This window comes from Photinus pyralis, unplaced genomic scaffold (genome assembly GCF_008802855.1).
Source record: "Photinus pyralis isolate 1611_PpyrPB1 unplaced genomic scaffold, Ppyr1.3 Ppyr1.4_LG5, whole genome shotgun sequence".
In the NCBI taxonomy this organism is placed as follows: Eukaryota; Metazoa; Arthropoda; class Insecta; order Coleoptera; family Lampyridae; genus Photinus; species Photinus pyralis.
Genome location: NW_022170596.1, coordinates 25,877,200 through 25,899,808, shown reverse-complemented (window position 1 = coordinate 25,899,808; position 22,609 = coordinate 25,877,200). Strand labels below are relative to the sequence as shown.

The window sequence follows — 22,609 nt, the reverse complement described above, 5'->3', positions numbered from 1 at the left end:
CGAAAATTAAAGCTGGAGTCTTTGTTTTCCCTCAAATAAATCCTGGAACAGTTTTAAGGCAATAGTCCATGGTCTCCCGTTCAGTGGTTCCTGGGAAACCATAGAGCTGAAAGATATGACGAGCTGACAGGATTTGGTTTTGCATCATCGGGTATAGAATGTCTCTAAAGATGCACAGGTTACATTCTCATTTAGATTCATTTAAGGATAATGTGGGAGCTTTTTGGTAATAACAAGGACAACACTTTCATCAAGAGTCAAGACAATGGAATTTAAGCACGTTACCAAGGCCAGTAAGCTAGAAGCATGATGGAAGATCATATTTAGGGGGTTGATGAGAAAAACTTCAGTTGAACATGACAAAAACAGCAAAACTGTTCCATTTTAAACATTTAGACTCTAAGACAAACAAATTATAAATGTAGGAACATTACCTTTTAATAAATCATGCCTGTGTAAGTAAGATTTTTAGGTATTTTTATTTTTTTGGTTTTTTGCGAAAGACGCTTATAATAAAAACTGTTAAAAATATAAAGGGGGGGCTAGATACAGAATTGGGGGGGGGGCTGCATCCCTCCCTAAAAAGGCCTAGCTACGCCACTGGATGTTTGCAATTTTAATTTCTGACAAATTTATAAAAATTCCAATAAATTAGCTTTAAATCCAAAAACAAAGAACACCATGCAAGGGTTAATATTAAACGCAGTATTAAAGATACAGATCACCAAAATATCACTTACCGAAGGATGAAGCAAATCCAAAGTAGATTCTCGGCGGTGTAAGCGCTTATACAGACGGTCCAGATCTACAACAAAAGTTATCCACGCACAAAGGACATTAACGTGGAATTAATTACGTTAAAAGGTATGAGCTTAAATAGGGCCAAGTGAAGCTTGATGTATGTACAGGGTGGCCAAATAAGAATGCGAGGTACTGTATCTGGGAACCTGTCCATCGTAGAGGCTTGCAGTAAAAAAATTTATTACTAAAACGGCCACGAGAAAACCTGGAAAATATTTTTAAGTTTTGGAAATGGCCGCTAGGGGGCATAACTGCAATCTGGAATCTAAAACAGTGATTTTTCTGTGAATTCCGCTATATTAACCTAACAAAAAAATGTCCGGTCTTTGAAGTTGACGATAATCTGAACCTTTTTTGTTTGACAATTTTTCCTGTATCTCGAAAAATTAAGTGGTGGGGGGTATTCAAAGGTTTCCGTAAAGAACACCCTGTATCTTCGAACCGGCTGAGCCGATTTAAACAAACTCGGGTTAGTTCAAAAGAGCTATTCTTTAGCTACAAATATTATACTATTTAAAGTTTTGTTAATTTCACAAATCACCGCTTGAGGGCTTTTTTCGACATTCCGACAGAAATGTTTAATTTTCTCAAAAAAATTAAATGCATTGGTTCGATTTTTTTTTCATGAAAAAGTAGCTAAATTATGCCTAAACAAACTCGCGAAAACAGCATCTCGATATCTTGAGATATATATATATTTTTATATCGTGATGGCCAGCATTTTGGGCATTTACGGCGGCATTAAAAGCTTTATTTTTTAAATCGATCCACCTTAGGGCCACAAATTATATAATAAAAATAATTCCGGAAAAATTAAATTCTGAGGGTATAACATTTTCTTTGGCCTAAATTTTAAGTTAGGAACAAGATATCGAGTGCGGTTTTCGCGAGTTTGTTTACGCATCATTTAGCTACTTTTTTATGAAAAAAAAGTCGAACCAGTGCATTTAATTTTTTTTAGAAAATTAATCATTTCTGTCAGAATGTCGAAAAAAGCCCTCAAGCGGCGATATGCTTATTGTAGCCGAAGAATAACTCTTTTCAATTAACCTGAGTTTGTTAATATCGACTCAGTCGTTTCGAAGATACATGGTGTTCTTTACGAAAACCTTTGAATACCCCCCACCACTTCATTTTTAGAGATACAGGAAAAATTGTCAAAACAAAAAAGGTTCAGATTATCGTCAACTTCTTAGATCGGACATTTTTTTGTTAGGTTAATACAGCGGAATTCACAGAAAACTCACTTTTTTGGATTTCAGATTGCAGTTACGCCCCCTAGCGGCCATTGCAGAAACTTAAAAATATTTTCCAGGTTTTTCTCGTCGCCGTTTTAGTAATAAATTTTTTTACCGCAAGCCTCTACGATGGACAGGTTCCCAGATACAGTACCTCGCATTCTTATTTGGCCACCCTGTACAAAAACATACCACTATGAACATGTAGTTGTCTCCATTTAAGGCGTAGGCAGACGATATGGGTTTAACGATTGCTCAACGAAGTCGTCCACGTAGGATTGGTTCGACACTAGGTACGCTGGTTGTAGTTTACCCACAAATACAATAATCGAATGTCGTAGTTATCTCTAATAGACTTGCAGGATAGTGATTCTTCCCCAAACTTAATCGTTACTTGACCAATCAATGTATCCAAATACAGGCAAAACAAAAGAGAGTAGCAAACGACTCAGAATAAACAAACAGCTTAAACAGAATCGTAACTCAATAAAAGAAGTTAAAGGATTAACAGGCTTACCCTGAGCCGAGATATAATTCGGGCGTTCCAAAGATACGTGCTTCTTTAATCCGGAACAATCCGCATCATACAATATTGTAAGAAAGACCTTCCAAATGGCAAAATACGGCTTCTCCAATATTAGTTTAATAAGGATGGCTCAAATAATCCGACCAAATTGTCGATTAATACACTACATGAAAACCACCTTTCAAGCAACGTGCTACGATACAAGTAGGTAGAAACGTATTATATCGATGAGTACGAACTACGAAGAACCTTTTTTCCTATCTCCCTCTAGTGAGAAACTTATTAAAATGCAAAATAAATTTAGAAGAAATTGCTAAATAATATTGAAATTTTATACCAATCAATAGATGGCGTACGAATTAAGTAAAATTGAATTTCCCAACTGTTACAACACGCCCGCACGCACAAAATGTATTCAACATCAATCAATCCAATCAGCTGAAACAAATATAGGCATCCAGGCCCAGATAAAACACACCACGCAACAAGCGATCGATTAAACAAATTAAATTGAAATTAAGGTTCTAATTACCTTAAATACAAACCCCAAGCTGAATGATGCTTCGGAATTACGGCACTTGTTGCATGCGTACCAAACTTTGTTACATTTCACAAGCATTACATCTTCAAGAATCTTTTGTTATTACCATAGCTTCCTATGCCATTTCCAAACAGAACTAAGAGAAATATGGAAATCAAGCGTAACATGTTTGTAACACTTCACTTAACTACCTACTATACATATAGTGTTTTACTAAGTAACTACCTCACTTTTTTCTTTTTGTTTCAGAATTCTTCAGGAATCTTATGAACAATTCAAAACGGGAGTTTCACGAAATGTTCAAGAAAACTTACGGTGTGATCTACTTACAGCATTCTTTTGTATTTACGGATTTTTTCGAAGAATTAGAGAGATATTATAATAGCGGTCGCGTACGACTAGCGGAAGCCTTAGATACCTTCTTTGGAATCCTGTATCAACGCATGTTCACCGTAATTAATGCACAATATCAGTTCGACGACAGATATTTAGAATGTGTAGCCGAACATATGACCGATTTGAAACCGTTTGGCGACATCCCGCACAAACTCGGAATACAATTGAGACGATCGTTCGTAGCTACGCGAGCGTTTTACAAAGCCTTAGCAGCCGGTGCCGATGTCGTTCGAAACATGGGCTCCTTAACGCCGACGGAGAGGTGCGGGAATGAATTGGCTCGAATGCAACATTGTGATAAATGTCTTGGGATAAAGGGTACAAAAAGTTGTTCGCCGTATTGCCTATCGATTTTGAAAAGTTGTTTAGAAAACCATATACTTTTAGATAACCAGTGGAATAACTTTGTGGGTAAGTTGCTCATCAGAAATATTGTCGGCTTAGTATATTAATCTTGTCGGTTTCCAGATGCATTAGATAAGGTAGCGGACCGTATTACAGGTGCTTTTAATATAGAAATGGTCGTAGAGCCTATTAATATAAAAATTTCTGAAGCTGTGATGATTTTTCAAGAGAATGGGGTAGAGGTCTCGCAAAAAATATTTACAGGGTGCGGCAACCCCGCTTTGCAGAGGCGACGTCGTCAAGCTAGTACTCCCAGTGACGTCGAAGAACCTCGCGTTGAAGCGCGAAGGGTGAAAACTGATGAAGATGAAATAACATTTGAAACGCTCACTTTTAATGAGGAGAGCAACAATAAAAGTAAAAACAAGAAAAATAAGCACAAGAAAGTTGATAGTGGCGCTACTCTCGAGAAGCTTATTAGAGATATCAAACAGGTAAGTAATATTTGCTAGGTATCTACTTGTGTACAGTTAGCAACCTAGCAAATCAGCAGCAGATTTGCATATTTTGTATGAAGTTCTGAAGCTTAAAATATGCAAAATATGCAAAAACCTAATAATCCCCTGGCAATGATCATAAAGGATCCAATACTATCCCTACGGCAGCAATTTTGCCTTGATTCTCAGTTTCTGATAATAATCGATTTTTATTGAAAGAAAAGATTTAGGCAAAAATCAAACACAGATGTTTAATATGGACAATCCCGTTTAGCCTCTGGTGAGACTCCGACTGACCGGAGAATCATAATCTGTCATGTGTGATATTGAGAAACAAAATGTAAACATTAAATAAAATCGATTTCTATTAGAAATAGTGGATGGATTAGCATTTATTATCGATGTTGGGGGCTGAATCTCCCAGAAATTGGGCTATTACTGGAGCTATTGCAAACACCATGCGAGTTTAATCAATAAAAATTTTCAATTTGGACCTTTATTTGTAGCGTGTGAAAGATAGTCGACAATTCTGGAGCCAACTACCATACCAAATGTGCAACAATGAAGCCGTTCCTCCAACATTTGATGGACCTTGCTGGAATGGTACAGCTTTAGGGAAGTACGAAGAGGCCGTCCCATCACAAACCACCCCATCACCATCATCTAGTCCTCCCATCTTAAATCAACAAACCTTCATCTTGCAAGCCTTAATAAGCAAACTACAGGCGGCTTACCAAGGGCAAGATGTCGATTTGGCTGACGACACCGTCGATTCAGAAGATCTGCCTAGTGTGAGCGGTTCAGGATCGGGAATGGGACTTATAGATGGTTCGGGAGATCACGACGATTTCGGTGTACCGGAAGTACCAAGGATGGACACCGGAGCACCACAAATTCCGACAGTCCTACCAAGTAGCACACACCCGCCTGAAGTTGTACCAGCTTCTGCTAGTATTAATAGTCCCACGCTTACGAAAGCTCTTGCACATTATTTGCTACCAATCATTTTAGTTTGGATCGGAGGAGCATTCTCCGACTTATTGCTGTGATACCATTTGCCAGTACTCTTTTGTAAATATTTTGTATATAAACTTTATGCCTTTTAAAACCTAGAGACTGCAACATTGCCATATCTAATCATTAGTTTTTAAGCTGTAATTTTATTAGCACAAATTGATGCGTCTTAATGTAACTGATATCGGTGTAGGTGAGCTTGAGGTTTTAAACGTTTGAATGTCTGAATGAACACTGTAATTTATGTATATAGTTTGTGTAATATTTTTATAAGTATTTCTCTGTAAAACATTATTTATATAAAATTAATAAAGCTATATTAAAATTGACTTTTAATAATAAACTTTATTGAGAAAAATAGACATTTCGTAAATTTGCAACATGAACACTTCAGTCTATATACTGCTTGGAACGAGTTTTAATATACACATAGGCTACAATAAATATAAAAGCTGCCGCCAATGTTGGGAACACAATTGTATAAATTTGTTTCTTCGTAGATGCAAAGTCCTTTTTTCGCTGTCTTTTCTCCTTTGCTGATTCTTTCGGTTTTCCTTTAAGCTGTTTCATTTCGAATTTGTATAAATTGCACTATTTTAATACACGATTATTCTTTAGCTTGGTGTTATTACTATCGCAGTACAAGCAGGAATTACTGGTGCTGACGTTTACAACATGAAAAATAATTGCATAGGTTACAAATGCCATGTCAACTTCTACCGGTAGGCCAACTCATAATAAACATGAAACTGTTATGCAGATTTCTACATTACCAATCTGTGGATTGTTTTGAACTACTTTAACGTAGAAGAACTACCACATCACATCCCATTACTCTTTAATAGGTGGCGGCACTTACTTATATCGAGCTTTGAATGTAATTGAAGTTTCGAGGGACTTTTATTCCTCGTCTTTGCATTAATGGTTCAATGTTTCCTGAATAGCAAACAAAATACCACCATGTTTCATAAAAAAAGTGTGTGGTAAATTTAAATAAACTACATTAGTTTCGCTTATCTGTCAAAGACAAGTAAATGCCATATTAGACGATACATTTTTTATTGCAGCAACTATTGCTGAGATTATTGCAGTAATTACTGTAAAAAGATGCGGTAATTACACTATGTGCAATTTATTTGGCAATTTTTATACACCATTCTAATCATATAGTGGTACAAATGAATGTAGAATTCGTACCACTGGATAATACTTGAAAACGATTTTTAAGCCAGTTGTAGCTCATCAAATTCTTTTGTTTTCTTTCTTACAGTTTATTTCCCACTAAAATACACACAAGTAGGCAGTCCAAATATTCCACACAGTACACAGAGCGGTCTTTAGTTGCTCTTTGTTGAACCCGAAAACTATTCAAAATTGATTACTTGTAATAATATAAATGCATAACATAAAAATTCTCACATTATAAACAAACAAAATATGTAGCACCTTATAGGCTTTGAGGGGTGAGATATTTACACCAATAGCCAGGGGCGGTTTTTAGGGAGGGGGGGGCGACAGGGGCGATCGCCCCCCCCCCCTAAACATACTGCTCAATTGTTTTTTTTATTTCATTAGGTTTACATAATAATCGAATTAAATAGACCTAACCACAAACCACCTGACGGAAAAGTAAAATTGAATAAAATACAAAATAATGCCGGCGGGGGCGGAATCGTGTAATGTCCAGACTGCGACTCACGACTGCACTCAGCACTGATTACCACCGCACTGCTAACTTCAATAAATGCATATTAATAACACGTCTGCTTATCTGCTGTAATGTAAAACAACCCTAAAAATGTTATTTATAATATAATAATGAATATGGTGCGGATATATGGCATTTTGCTTATACATTAATTTTGAATGCAGAATGTAATGGTTATTAGTTTTGGATCTATACGTTTCATGAAAAATGAAGGCGTTCGAGCTTATTTTTATTTTGCCTTTTTTGAACAATGGCGCTTTAAATGCTTTTTGTTGCTTTTTTTTAAAATTTCATTTCATGCTTAAATTGGATCGGGATAATATTTGGCAAGTTAAGTTAATTGAATGTGGTACAGAATGTTGGGATTTGCAGTTTTTATGAATAGCACACTGTTACTTAATAGGCACTAGGCAGGATAAGGCGTTGCAATTTTATACTTGATGGAGGTACCTCTGATAAGCAAGCCAAGTATCAATCGAGGTATCCATATCACAAGGCACCCACAATTGGGTCAAAGCTACTTAAAAAAAATTCCCGCGCACCTCTGCATCTGCAATTCTGTAGCTTTTTTATTTTCGACCCCCCCCCCCCCCCCGAGTAGATGTATAAAACCGCCCCTGCCAACAGCAAAGTTAATGCGAAACCCATATTCCAGTAATTACATATGCAATCAAGGATCAAAAAAAATTATTATAATAATAATAATATATTTTTGTGTTTTGCACAGTAGCGCTTACATTCGTAAAGTCGATTAGCAATAGGTATCAGCAAAGAGGCTCTTTTTTATAAAAACAAATGCACATACAAACAGTGGCGGTCCCAGGATTTGGTAAAGGGCGGGGCCTAAACCCGAACTTTGTCCCAACACGGAAAAAAATAAACGAAATCTCGCATAATGGAAATGAGATCGACACAAAATTGATTAAAAAAATGGACAATGGGAGGGGCCGGGCAGAGTAGAACAGATGCAGAGCAAAATCTCAGAGCAAGTTATTTCTCACTCTGAGGAGTAAGATCAACTTTGAATAGAAATCTGTGATAATCCTGCATCAATCCTCCCTTTTTTTCAGAGTGAGTGAGTGAATATTAAGGAATAGTATTTTAGATATGTACAATGAAATTATTACTGAATTTATAACCGTCCTTAAATATATTGATTTATAACAGTAAAGTATTATTTGTGCTAAAATTTTTAACGCAAGCGCGAAATTGATTTCGGCTTTGATCTTGCAACTTCGCTACAATGAAAGTTTATTTTTATTGACCAAGAATGAAATCTTTTTGTCATATCCTGTTACAATAATTAAGTAATAAGTTCAAATTTTTTTCTTAACTTCAAGGGGCAGGATCGCCCGTTCATGTTCATCAAGTGATATGTATGTATATAATTAAATGATAATTATGTACATTATTTGTGATTTTTTGACATTTCTTTCAAAGAGCGAATTGGCCCTTTTATGCCCCAGATATAAGACTATTAAATTAGAATGTTGCACATTTTCCACATTAAAAAAAAACAGTACAAATAAATATCCAAATCTTCATATTTTAATAAAAGCATAATATTTAAATACATATATACAAGGAAATTTAACAAGATATATAATTAACTACATTATTACACCGTTATAAGTTGACCAGAACACCAAGCGCACGGATGGAAATTTTCCAAAGATTCTTTGGGCTGAATTAAATTACTCGTTTTTATATCGGCTAAAAGTGCAATAATCTCCTCCGCCATTCCCGTGTTCTGTTGCAAATTATTATTTTCACAATTCACATTGTGCTCGGGAATTTTATGCATATCTTCGTGTATCTTGGCGTGTTCCGTGCACAACTCCTGCTTTTCCATCGCCATCTTGTGGTGCTCTAAAAATTCGGGCGACAGCGCGCCCTTTTCCAGCATCAACCTCTTGACTAGTTCGTTGAGGGCGTCCAGTTTTCGCTTGACGGTCTCGCGATCGTAAGCCAACCGTTTCAATTGGTCGTCCTTTTCTTGTGTGCGTTGCTGCAGAATGCCCCGTTGATGTTGGTATAACGCGATATATTCCCCGATGGTTTCCGTTTCGTCCTGCAGCTGCATTACGATATGTTCGAGACGTTGCTTCTCTTCGGTTAAATTTGCGATGTCCGCCATTGTTCGGGTGAATTTATCCTCCAAATGCTTCATCGCCGCTTCCTTATCTAACGTGCTTAGATCTACGCTTTTGCTGTCATCGACGTCACTCACGGTTTGACTGCCCACCTCGATATTCAAGATATCAGGATTCGACTGTGACAAAAGTTGCAGCCTTTCGGATCGTAGCTGATCCTGAATCGAATCCGTTATTTTACTGGCTTCTTCCCTTAACGTTTGATTTTCTTTTGATAGGTGTTCTATTAGGTGTTGGGCCTGCTGCAGTTCATTTTGAAGAGCGTTGCTGCTACCATCTTGTGCTTCATAGTGTCGCAGCCTATCGTTTAATTGGTCGTGCTGCAATATTTGCTTATTTTGGAGAGCTAACGTATCACGCATGTGAGTAAGTTCACCGTCTTTAATTGCAATGGCTTCGGATAACGTATGCAACTGATGTTCGGTGTGTGTTAATTTTTCGTGTAATTCTTTATTGTGATATTCTTCGCTAGTTAGTCGCTCGGTTAAGTCAAGTTTGTCGTTACTCTGTAAAAGAATGAATTATTGCATTTTAATTCATTTGTATGATTTTGGTGTTAAAACGCAAAGGCGATCTACAAGTGATTGCACTACTCAAAACAAACAGAGAGAGGGAAAAATGTAGAAAAAGGACTAGACAGTTTATAGTAACGACCTACCATTCTAACAAATGCTTGTTGCATCTCCTCTAACTGTTGCTTCAGTTGTGTATTCTGCTCCACAGCTCTCGATGCAGCAATCTTATCACTTTCAATAGCATGCAGTAACTTGGCATTGTCGGGCTGATCAGATTGTAAATTTTCCATTTGCGATTCCAACTTTTCAATGCACTCTTTCTTATACTCCGAATCGCGTAGCAGTTCGTCCCGTTCGCTCACAACATCATTGTAACATTCTTCCAACTTATCTCGGTCAATTTGGAGACTTTGAAGAGTTTCTGTTACAGCTTCCAACTCCTTCCTAACGTCCGAAGTCGCGCTACAACTGTTTGCCGCATTTAATTGGTCCTCTTGTAACTTTTGCAGATGTTTTTCCAATTCGCTGATGTGGTGGACGAAATTGGACTCGCGCTTATTCAATGATTCATTTTCCGTAGTTAGATTTTCCAATTTTTGAGCTAGGGAAGTAATTTGACCGTTTAACTGTTGCACGTAGTGTTGGTATTGCACACTCGCCTGGTCCCTTTCTTCGGTGGTCGCCTTTAGCGCCTGACTAAATTCCAAAACTTGTTTCTCTAACATGATCTTTTGTTGGGTTAGGGCTTCAACTTGCGATTCCGCTAGCAAATTTCCTCCGGTTGTTATTTGTTCAATTTTTACCTTGGCAAGAGATAGATGATGCTTGGCATCTTGCACCTCCCTTTGGAGATCTAGGTTTTCTTTGTTTTTTAGGTTAAGTTTTTCTTTTGTTTCTAAGAAATCTTGAGAAACTTCTTCGTAACGACCAGTTAGATCCTGTAAAAATTTCTTTAGCAACTGCTCATGTGGGTAACTGAACAATGAAATGTTGTGTATGTCACTGAAGAATTGAATCAACATAAATTGAACAATTACAAAGATATTTGTTTTTTTCAGTTATCCACGCAATCTCGCAAAATCTAGGACACGCGACTTTCAAAAAGTTTATTTTCCTAAATTGAATTAGAGAGATGAAGACAGGAACGAGTTTGATGAGGCGACAGCGAAAAGGAGAGGTGTAAACAATAACGGCGTATGATGAAGAAGAAAATGGTGCAAGAAAATTGACCAAATGGAGGAATGAATAGAATACAAAAAGAACTTGCAAATGACAATAGAGCAATTAATTTAAAAGAAGCTAATGATAAATAGCAGCAGGTCCCTAACAAAACGCGGAGCGGCACGATATCTCTAACACGCCGGGCACCGCGACCACACTCTCCCCCCCCCCCACCCTTCCGCCGCGAATTGAGGTAAGTATCGAGAGAGGAGTGTACCAAGTTGCAATTTTTTGCGTTATGCCGCTTACAAATTGAGAAGACATTTTTTCGAGGATATCTCAAACAATTAGGGATAACTTTTTTATACTTTTTATGAAAACTTTGAAAGACTCCATTAGTGGTAGCGCGGAGGTAAAACATTTTCGAAAAAAATTCGCGAGGTACGTAGTGCGTGGTCTGATGAACCATCAACCACGCAACATGAAATGGTTGTTGGACCCCTCTCTTGAGGTGGGTAGTATTCCGATCTTTGAATTTCTTAAAAAATGAAAAATCTCGCGTTTGAATTCGTGAAGAAATTCGGCGCGGATAACCATCCTAAAAAATAAAATTTATGAAATCTCCTCCTTCCCCGTAAGCGTGAGGTATCTCTCAAAATTCTCGAAATTTACTGATGTTATTTGAACAGATACAAAAAAATAAAAAGCCCTTTTATCAATGACAAATTTTTCTACTTTCCAGAAAATGTTCTTTCTTGTATGGTTTTTGAGAACCCCATGATAGACATCTTTATCTTGGACACTGTATACAGGGTGTTTTTTTGGGAGCTTTAGTTAAACGTTTCTGGGAAAGTAAAATAGGTAGGTTTTTGAAAATTTGTACTTAGGAGTTACTCTGAAGGCCGAATCGATGTAAAATATTTTCAAAATGGCCGCACTTCCGGAAACACCGGAAGTAGATAGTAACTTCGTTATTTTAAATGGCAACCCCTATTGCATTTTTGGATTCTACGTGAAATTTCACTTCTTTTGATTCCCATATGTCGATATCTACCATTTATGGTTTTTAAGTTATTTTGACTTTAAGAAAAAAAATGGCAGATGCAGATGGTACCTTGATAATTGATTACTTGAAAACGGTTGTAGTCATGGCAACCTATTTTTATCAGTGCATAGAGAATGAATAGGGCTTTCTTTTAGTGCACTTAAAAAAAAGTTAAGTTGTGTACGACCGCCCCTATGGATATCCAAATTTATGAAACTTCAAAGACTAAAAACTCAGTTTTTTTTAAATGGAATGGCCATGTTCTTACTATTCTATGAGATAGAGAATCGAAATGGGCATATTTTGACAATACATGTTCCTATAGCTATCTTTAACAGTTTCTGACTTATTCCCATTTTATTGAATTGACACTATTTTTTTCGGATTTTCTTTTTAGTAGTCGACCATGATTCTATAACAATTGACTTTTAAACAAATCTAGTGACACTAATCCATCACCCACTGATATAGGTTAACATAAGTTTTTTAAAAAATCGAAAAATGACTCGCAGTGGTTTCACCTATTTTGGAATTTAATTGTTATTTATGGTGAAATGGGCAGATTCGCGGCGCGTGCTTTCGGTACATTCATTCGAAACCTGGAACGAAATTGTATGAATTTTGGAAATTTTGTACCCCCAAATGCACTACAAACCGTTAAAGCACAAGCGATACAAAGCTCTACAAGAGAATATTTAAGAAAATGAATTGAATTGCAAATGCAAGATTAACAAAATAAATTCAATGCAGAATATAAAAAAATTCGTTGAAACATTTTTGGTATGGAATTGTTGCTAGAACAGATACCGCATTACTTCTCTTAATTTCCAGACTTATACGTTGTTTAAGAAATTCAGTTGAACGACTGTTTAGATTTTTCAAAAATTTTCCGTCCTATATCCTTAATAAATGAGTTATTTATTAATGAATTATTTAGACTAGAACTAGAATCAATGGTATTAAAGAATCCATTCCTTGATTTGTTTAAAATTCGATTGTTATAAAATCATGGCCAACTACTAAAAAGAAAATGCGAAAAAAAATGGCATCAATTCCGAGATCAATTCAATGAAATGAGAATAAATCAGAAACTGTTAAAGATAGCTATAGGAACATGTAATATCAAAATATGCCAATTTCGATTCTCTATCTCATGCAATATTAAGAACATGGTCATTCCATTTAAAAAACTGAGTTTATAGACTTTGAAGTTTCTTAAATTTGGATTTCCATAGGTGCGGTTGTACGCAACTTAACTTTTTTTTAAGTACATTAAAAGAAAGCCCTATTCATTCTCTATGCACTGATAAAAATGGGTTGCCATGACTATACCCTTTTTCAAGTAATCAATTATCAAGGTACCATCTGCATCCGCCATTTTTTTTCTTAAAGTCAAAATAACTTAAAAACCATAAATGGCAGATATCGACATATGGGTATCAAAAGAACTGAAATTTCACGTAGAATCCAAAAATGCAATAAAAAATAGGGGTTGCAATTTAAAATAACGGAATTACTATCTACTTCCGGTGTTTCCGGAAGTGCGGACATTTTGAAAATATTTTACATAGATTCGGCCTTCAGAGTAACTCGTAAGTACAAATTTTCAAAAACCTACGTATTTTACTTTCCCAGAAACGTTTAACTAAAGCTCCCAAAAAAACACCCTGTATATGAAAATATTTGAAAAAGATTTTTTCCATGAAATTTGAGATGGGAGTTCTGGATAGTTTCGAATTGATCTACAGGAGGCAACTATTTAGTATAACATGTATCTGAATTAAACTATAATGAATATTTTAAGCTCTTATTTCAGATAAGTATTGATATACAAATTTTGTTTCAATAATTATACTTTCCTTAATTTCTCCGATTTCCATTGAAATCTCTATGGTGTGTGAACCAGTTCTACACCCTGTATGGGAATATGAGTATATGAGAACTATTTTAATTACTTATCAAGAACTATGAACACTGTATTAAGTGTTGTAAAACTCTACAAGGAAAATAAACATCTCAATATACAGTGTGTACCAAACAGAATATTGTGTAAGTAAACAACGTCATGTAGACGTTATTCCAGTCTAAGCACCGAAAATATTGACTTGACATCCTGTATACAAAAATATTTCAATTTATTAAGTAAATCTGGTGGATTATTTACAGATAAGTATTTCAGTGTTTATTTTTCTTTTTAGAAATTTGTTACAGTTGTTTTCGCTTTTGTATTCAATTTAGATAACACTTTAGAATTAAGGTTACATCTGGTCGTTTGCGATAAGAATTTTTATTATCAGGCTAAATTTAAATAACGCGCGTGTTCTGTTTCTGATAAGGAGATGCAGATGTTTCGTAGAATTGTGCGTTGGAGAAAGGAAGGTTGGCGCGTTCCGTTGTGATTGGCGATTGAAGGAGTTTCGTTAAATCAAAATCGTGTACACCTGTGTACACTAAATTGCGAGCAGCCAGCCATAATTGTTTTGTTGAAGACGGAAATCGCAGAGATTCGCTTAATTGGAATACCATTTTGCTTAATCGTGATATTAAACTTGGATTAAATTAAATCCTTTTCAACTTTCTTCTCTTTTGTAAATTACTTAATTGCAGCCAAACCAATTTGTAAAGTTTTTGCTTTTGTTTGGGTTTATTTTCTAAATTTCGTGCAATATAAATACCTAATTGGTTCAAATTAGTTGGCTAAATAAGTGAGGATTAATCTACCAGTTTTCACCACTTTGGTTATTAAAGTGATAGTCCTCTATTACTCATGCAAACCTATCTAAAATGAAATACCACAAAAGGAAAATCATGTGCGATTTATGACAGGTTCAATATACGCTGTCTCCGAGATAAGAATGGCCACTATGGGCATTCTAGAAAGAGAAAGAAATACAAATTTGGTTAAATGGGAGAAAAGTTGCGTAATCCAAGGGTTAAGGGTCACAAATCCCTGGAAAATTTGTTAGTTTTTGAAATACAGTAGATTCGCGTTTATGTGAACATTCGCATACATGAACATTCAGTAATGTGAACAACAAATACGGTACAGTTGGTGCTTTAATTCTACGAAAATTGACCGTCAGCGGACATGTTTTTGGTGGCAAACAGAGCTAAAATCTGCTTCACCTTGCGATCATTTTTTCTCCCTCGTTTATCTTTCCTTCTCCAAGGTTCCAATGTAAGATAAACGCACTGTAGATATGAATGAGGGATTTATGAATTCATGAATGCATGGATACCACCTGCAGACCTGCGCGATTATGCCCTTCTTCTAACAATATGCGTACCAAATTTGATTGCAATCGGTTCAGCTGTTTAGCCGGAAATGCTGGTACAGACAAACAGACCAACGAACATCACTGAGATTTTGTGTGATTCAAATTCTTGGTGCTTTAAAACATGTATTACTGTCAAAAAAGAGGGGAGGGGGTAATTTTTACCAAAATGCAATACCTCCCTTACTAATGTGTGGATGGATAAAAATGTGTGCTAACAGAAAACCAATTGAAAAACTACAACCTCTCCATCTCCAATGAAAAAAATGGGTATCTAATTGGATCATGTGAAGAGTACCTTGAGTGGTACCCAAATTTGACACATCATGACCTATAGCGAGAACGAGAAAAAAAAAAAGATATTTATACAACTCACTATCACCTCACCCCCTCTATTGTTGCCAGATACCCTAAAATACGTACTTCATAATCCCTTTTCCACTTTTGAATTTCCTCCTCGTAAACATTTCCCGACTCGTACTTCTGCTTTTCCGCCTTGAGCATTTGCAAATCCCTCTCCAAATCGGCAACGCGCGACCTCGAAGTCTTCAAACGCCCCTGCAGCTCCTCGCACTCGCTAACCTTCTGTTTCGCTAAAAATTGCGCCTGCGAGAGCGCACTCGACAGTTCGGTCTTTTCGGCTATAAGTATTCCGACGGTCTGAGCGTGGCACTGTAGTTGCTCTTGTAAAGGCCCGACCTCACGATTCAACCTGTGTTCGTAGTCGGTCTTGATCTGTTGACATTCGCATTGCAACTGCTCCACCTGACTTTGAGATTCGCGAAGTTGATTACGTGCCGTATGCGAGACCAAACATTCTTGATCCAATAATCTGGCCAGTTCAACGTTCCTCCTTTCCAGATCAGAGTCGTCGTGCGTATCTGGTTCAACCTTGATCAGTTCGTTAATTTCAGAGGACAACTGCCTCAGACTTTCTATATTTGAGTTTACAAGTGATTTTTCCGCCGGAACAATCTCCTCAACTCCATTTGTTGCATCAGTCATGTAGTCGGATAACTTTCTCGCATCTTCAAAAGACACAAATGGATGGTCCACAGGCTTTTCCGTATATACTCCATACGGCTTACTTTCTGTAAGTTCGGGATATTCCAAAGAACCAGGATCACTATGCTTTTCATTAAAAATGGCATTTATATGAGAATCTTGAACGTTACTTATAGGTGGATGGTTTGTATTTGTTTGAAACGATAACGAATCAAAAAAGTCTTTTTGCTCGGTGACCACATTTTGTCTCTCTGGATTAAAGTAATTTTGAAAAGGAGACCTTTGGTTGGTGTCTCCAATATTAGTAGATACAGTTTCTAAAGGCACGATATCAAAACCACCGTTAATGGAACTATGCGTTGAATTACTTAAGGCATCGTTTGTATGTAAATTTTCTTCACCTGTTTCTGGTTTTTTACTTTTTTGTTGATACTCCTTGAGCTGCAAAAATAAATAAGTTGAAGGATGATGATGTGGCCAATTGTTGAACAAGGAATTTATTTAGATTATTGTGAGGATGATCCACTATTTAGCTAATTATTGCTTTTTTAAATTCTTCAAATTATTTGGTGTATTAAACAAATAATCGGCAATATTTACCTTTTTCTTAGCAGCTGCTAACTTTTGTGATTTTGTAGCGTCCGCCATTTTTTTGTTTTTAGATTGCGGACATCAATTTCTTTCAATTCCACCAGAGTCCGCAACTTGCGCAGCACACTATTCCACCACAACCCCACATCATAGATTGAAATATCTTTTTTTGCTCCACATCTACAAAGACCATTATTCCTGATAGTATAAAAATAAAAACTATGAATTGTAATCTTTTTAGACACGGATGGAGACGGTTATATAACGAATACAAAATGTACAGTGTGATTCAACTGAAATCGGCACTATTACAAACTGAATTTATACTAAAAATACTGTTGAGATGTTTATTAGAATTTTAGTGGTTGCGTGGTTTACTTGTTTTGTCAATACACACTTTAGCGGGCGACGGTAAATAAAATGCAACTTGCATTTTATGGAATATATTTATTACAATATGTACAAAATGGTAGCCCAAGGGCACGCTACGAGCTTTTTTTTGGTGAGGCGCAAAGTGAGCTGGTTCTGTAGGCGGAGAGCTGGTTTCTTGAAGCGCCGTTGAAGCCGAAATTGACTTTGCAGAGTTTAGAGTTCTGGTTTTAAACATTTGCTGCCGCCTCAGGTCATATTACTCCAATTCTAAATGGCTGTTTTTTGAGAAAATATAAGTTATACGCCAAATGAAAACGTTGATAATAGATCTTAAAAAAATTTTTAAAAATCGCGAACATTTGGTAACTCCGTAAAAAACAATTCTGAGTCCGTTTTTCATGAACTTTCTACAGATTTGACTAGCTTACGGTTCGATGAATGAAGTTGATTTTTTTACAGACTAATGATAGGTACTGCCAATGACTAGGACCGCCCGTCGAATTCTGGACTAAACTGTTTCTTCAACTGACTGCCTATGGCTACCGATTGTGCCTCTGAGAACGTTCAAAAACCGCCGACCGTGGGCAAAACAAGACTTCAATCTTCTGTCCGTGCGTCCATTCCGCTGACATCACATCTAGAGTTGCTGCCGACTGGCGCTATTTTAGCCCGCTGGAGGCCGACCGGGCAGCACTTAGGCACACCAGAGGCCCATTTGTAATTTGTCATTTGTAAATTTATTTTTCTTTTAATTAAATTTTAATTTTGATTCTGCTGATCGTTTAATTTTAATGCCATTTGTGCGCGGACTTCCTACCGAAGTTCGTATGTTAATAAGAATAAACCACAAAAAAAAAGAGGATAAAACAATTCTCATTTTTTGTTACAAGCCCCAGAACAAAAAACTTTCCAAGCTGAGCACATGTAATTGTTTCAATAAAGATAACCTCTCAAAGCCAAACTAGTGGGGTTTAATTGTAAAAGGTTCAGTTCTATACAAAATTGAGCGTTTTTAAAAAGTACCCTTTCGCTATCAGAAAATAGGTTTGTTTGTTTGCAATGCGCCAATCTTTCCAACGACATCACTATTGTTCAACTAAAAACACCCTAGATTAAAACAGGACTTAAAAAACCAACCGAGAAGTTCTACAATTTTGGTAAAGGGCATCTCTTGCCGCTGGCTTAAATTTAATGATAGAAGAGCATTAAAATTTACATAAATAAACAAAGATTGTCATAAATTTTATTAAGTTTCACCTTTCCCTACATATATCTTTTCTTACAATAATTTCATAATAATATTGAAATAGGAATTATTGAAATACTATTAACTCTTTATGAAAATCAAGGGATAGGTGAATAACGTAAAATAAATCTATCAGCTTATTTTGCATGCTCAACATATTTCATCTTATTAACAATTTCTAAATACAATAAATATATATTTCCGTTACGAAAATAAAATTAAATTAATGAAAACACATTTACAAAATATAGAGTTATGTACATATAAGGACTACCTACACAAGAAAACAGTGACATATCACGATAAATTGAGACGATATATTTTCTAACTTAACATCACATATTTGAACATCAAGCGTATATAGCGTGAGAACGAAATTTGAACGAATTACTAATCTAAATATGTGCCCTTTTAGAATACCGGAGACAAATTTAAAGAGAGATTTTGTATGGTTTTATTCCGAATGGCAGTTCGATTTGTACGAGCCGATTTAATGATTTGTTGCAACATCATTTTACAATCGTGACAGACGACTAGTTGAGATCCTTTAAATTTATCCACCATACCGGCGGCCTTACCTACGGCGTTCGCCTTGGTTTTAAACCTTTTTAGCGCACTGCCCTCACTTAATCTTGACGCGATGCTCCCATCGGAACAATTTGGGCTAAGACCATGATCATCTTCTGTATCCGGATCAGGTGTCACTCTACTACTGCTACTTTCACTACGATGGTCTTCCTCCGGCGTGGCCAATATGCTAGGACTAAGTAGAGCAACGGGTACTCCAGCGAATTGCTCCATGGGTATGTTCATTTTTGAATAGCAACGAAAACAAACAGTCCTTTTGCAAATAATGCAACGTTGGCCCCAAGGACCGAAAATTCCAAAACGTGTTTTCAAACATAAAAAACATACTTTACGATTTTCTACATCACCACGAACCCTCCCTTCGACTGGCAGAGCTTCCAATTCGGCTTTGGTCAGAACAGATCTGATATGAACAATTTCCTCAAGCGTAAGAGAGAGCCTGTCCTCCAAAGACATACCCTCGGGCCAACATTTCCCACTTGCGATTAAATGATCCTGCAATGACGTCGACATTTCCGGCGGTATAGAATCTGCTTCGGAGCTGTTACAGGATTGACGGGAACCTGGCCTCGATTGCGGGACAGACTGGCTTCCCCACATGTGTTCGACCACACCCAACGAGTGACGACGGCTCTGATAACGAGATTCAAAATCTTGGGTTGCTAAATCGTATGCGTCCAATGTCGATTCGCTTAACGGGTTGCATTCCTCATACACCCACAAATTTGGAGGCTCCGTATCCGAATTGTTGCTCACCATTGGTTCGTCCTCGTCATCATCTTCATCTTGCAATTGCGAAAAATCGATTTTTATTAACTTACGCGTAGGCCCTTTCTTAACCGGACGCAACTGACGCCCCTTTCTAATGGAGTTCATGAGTTGTTCGCGGGGTGTGAGCGTGTACACCCGAGGAGGTAGTTTGCGATGAGAAGCCTTCTTTAATGGCGGGCGCGATCTTATAAATTCAAGTATTATCGCGTGCGCATCTTTGGTCACCTTATACGGAATATCACCGTTCACCATAATTTTCTTTAAATTATAGCGACACGCGCGAATGTCTTTCATCATAATTTCATAGGGCGTGAGTTCGTATTCGATCGGAGCCCTACTGTACTGCACCTTCCTGAGTTTTACTCCCAACCGTAATTCGGCAACGACCTGTTGAGGAAACAAATGATTGTGCATTCTAATGACATCTGTCATTCTTATTAAAAATGGGACGCGGAGCATGAAATAAAATGAAATTGAAAATAGAATACAATATTGTTTCCATAGCAGCGACGGGACATAAGTTTGCTATTTTTGACGTCTAAACTAAATTCAGAATTTTCTTAAGCTTTATACCTAATGATTATTATGGCTTCTGCTGTAAAATAAAGTTTTGTCAGGTACGTAATATTGGAAAAAATCGTGTTTGTTTTTTAATAGACCCGCAGTGCTTAATGGGTTCTAAAGTACTAATTATTCGACGTACGAGTAGGTACAGCACTCACGGAGAAAGAACATTTGAAGGTCGAATGCGCACTCGTCCTTTTTTATAAATTTTAAGCGCGGTAATAAGGAATATCCAGTGGCGTAGTAGGTACATAAAAATTTTGTTTGCTTCGTGGAAATATTTAGGCATGTAACATTATGAGTTGTAAGTACACGATCATTGCCGATCGCGCGACGTCACCTGCGCGGCCCGAAACGTTCTTTCTCCGTGAGTCCTGTACATATAGCCTCATACATAACTTTTAAAACTGCAAAATTTTGCAAAATGGCAAAAAATATTTCAAAGAGAAGTTGTATCATAAAAACTCGAGTAAAAACTGTTTCTAATTAATTAAATGTTTGTTAGCTACTTACGTTCGAAAATAAATGTGATGCGCACTATTATAAACCTCCCTATATCACTGAGAGAAATGTAGTATATTATATTGTACATAAACTACAAGATGTACAAGCTACAGGCTACTACTTTCTTATTTGTATGGGCGCCATATTGGATTTTTACGGAATTAGGTAGAGAATGAATGTAAAACATTTGATTTTGAAGTTTACCAAGAAATTGTCATTTTAAACAATCCTGCCATCTTCTTTTCGTCATGAAAACCTACATCTCTACAAAAAAATATTCTAATGTATAAAGTGCAATATTGCACATAATATTTAATATAAGTGATACATCACAATTTAGACAATTTTACGCTCTTTTCAAAAACTGCAAAATATATAGGGTGGTCTGTATGAAAAAATTTAGCGGCCTAGCGGCCAAACGATTAGAAATAGCTGAATTCTGTTGGCGCCTCTTTAAAATTGAACTCCATACACCTAGGTCCACTTTACTCTATCTCTTAAAATAAAGGGTGTTTCTATAAGAAAGTGTCCACTTTGGCCCACCCTGTATCCTGGTCAGTAAACATGTACTATACCTGCATCCAAAACCGTGCCCAATCTGCGAACTGCAACTGTTCCAAACCAGACGAATTCACACTGTCCGTAGCGACCTTTTCGAGGAATGACGAAAGTTCGAGGCCTTCGGAGACGAGTGCGCGTACCACAGCTTTATAGTGAGCTTCAACTTGGGGTTTAGTAAGTATCGGCAGATGTTTCTCGCACATTCTCATTATGTGCCTTATATTTCTCTTGGGACTCTCCGCAAGATCTTCACCTTCTTCCGTGTCATTTTCGATTCCCTCATCATCAGTTTCGTGATGTACCTCAGGTACTCTTCCATCCGTTATCATATCCGTAATGAGCTGCTCCAAGTCGTGGCTGATGGCCCTTTCTTCGCCGTCGGTACTATCATGATCCAACGCTTGATAAATAACTAGTCCCAAACCTTTAATAAAATGCTGCTCGTCGTTGAGTTTCTTTCGTGGAGCGCCCGCGCTAGCGTTGCTGCCGCCAAACAGCGTATTCGGGTGAACATTTCCATCGGTTTGTAAGAAGAGGTGATGAAGGGTTGTTAAGGAAAGATAATTTTCGTGATTATTGGTTCCTAGCAAACCTTCGTAGAATTTACAGCTCTGATAGCAGAGCGCCCACGCATGTTCTTCTCGAATTGGCGAATGGAAGGACTCTAAAATATCTTTTAAACACACACTACCGTCAGAATGTAGTTTACATCGTACTCCTGACGACATTTTTACATAAATTACTGAAAAACATGACGATTAAGCGAACACTCACACATTATTGTTATTAACGTTTTGGCCGTTTTTGCTTTAATAACCTCCGAAAGTAGAAAATCAATATTAGCGTAGCATCCTTGAAACTGACAGCGCCCCACCACAAACGTCAAAGTGAGAGACAAAGAAATATAAATAATTAACGACAGAGTGAGACGCACTGATCTGTGGCAGTTAATGCAACTGCAAATACGCATGAACAAACATTAAAATCGTCAATAACATCAAATTTAAATTAAAATCGTTAATTTACAATTTCTGCTGTTTATTTTTCCGCCTGATATCTCGTTATGTAAATATGTGCTTTTGGGGTGACGTTGGTGATGCACATTAAACCTCACTTAATGCACTGTATGTGTACCAGGGGGTTGTCTACGTAGGTGTAGGCCGGAAACCATTTCATTGCCTACAGCGAGTAA

The 22,609-nt window shown here is 36.9% G+C and overlaps 3 protein-coding genes across 3 annotated transcripts; 1 reads left to right on the top strand and 2 right to left on the bottom strand.

Annotated features, from left to right (window-relative positions):
* Positions 1 to 3,327: 3,327 nt before the first annotated feature.
* Positions 3,328 to 5,634, top strand: LOC116170643 (glypican-6-like; the record flags this gene model as incomplete). Its single annotated transcript, XM_031487147.1, has 3 exons — positions 3,328 to 3,913; positions 3,971 to 4,341; positions 4,851 to 5,634. Coding segments are annotated over 3 exons (1,500 nt in total), but the record flags the coding sequence as incomplete, so codon positions are not given.
* A 2,958-nt stretch (positions 5,635 to 8,592) lies between these two features.
* On the bottom strand, positions 8,593 to 17,006 carry LOC116170788 (golgin subfamily A member 2-like). Its single transcript, XM_031487291.1, has 4 exons — positions 16,821 to 17,006; positions 15,639 to 16,661; positions 9,878 to 10,672; positions 8,593 to 9,725 (listed from the first exon to the last, which is right to left on the bottom strand). Exons 1-4 carry the CDS (start codon positions 16,866 to 16,868, stop codon positions 8,685 to 8,687), a joined length of 2,907 nt encoding a protein of 968 aa, XP_031343151.1. The 5' UTR covers positions 16,869 to 17,006; the 3' UTR covers positions 8,593 to 8,684.
* A 1,406-nt stretch (positions 17,007 to 18,412) lies between these two features.
* Positions 18,413 to 22,352, bottom strand: LOC116171889 (protein spire-like). Its single transcript, XM_031488920.1, has 2 exons — positions 21,432 to 22,352; positions 18,413 to 20,175 (listed from the first exon to the last, which is right to left on the bottom strand). The coding sequence occupies exons 1-2, from the start codon at positions 22,143 to 22,145 to the stop codon at positions 18,841 to 18,843; spliced, it is 2,049 nt and encodes a 682-aa protein (XP_031344780.1). The 5' UTR covers positions 22,146 to 22,352; the 3' UTR covers positions 18,413 to 18,840.
* Positions 22,353 to 22,609: the final 257 nt, after the last annotated feature.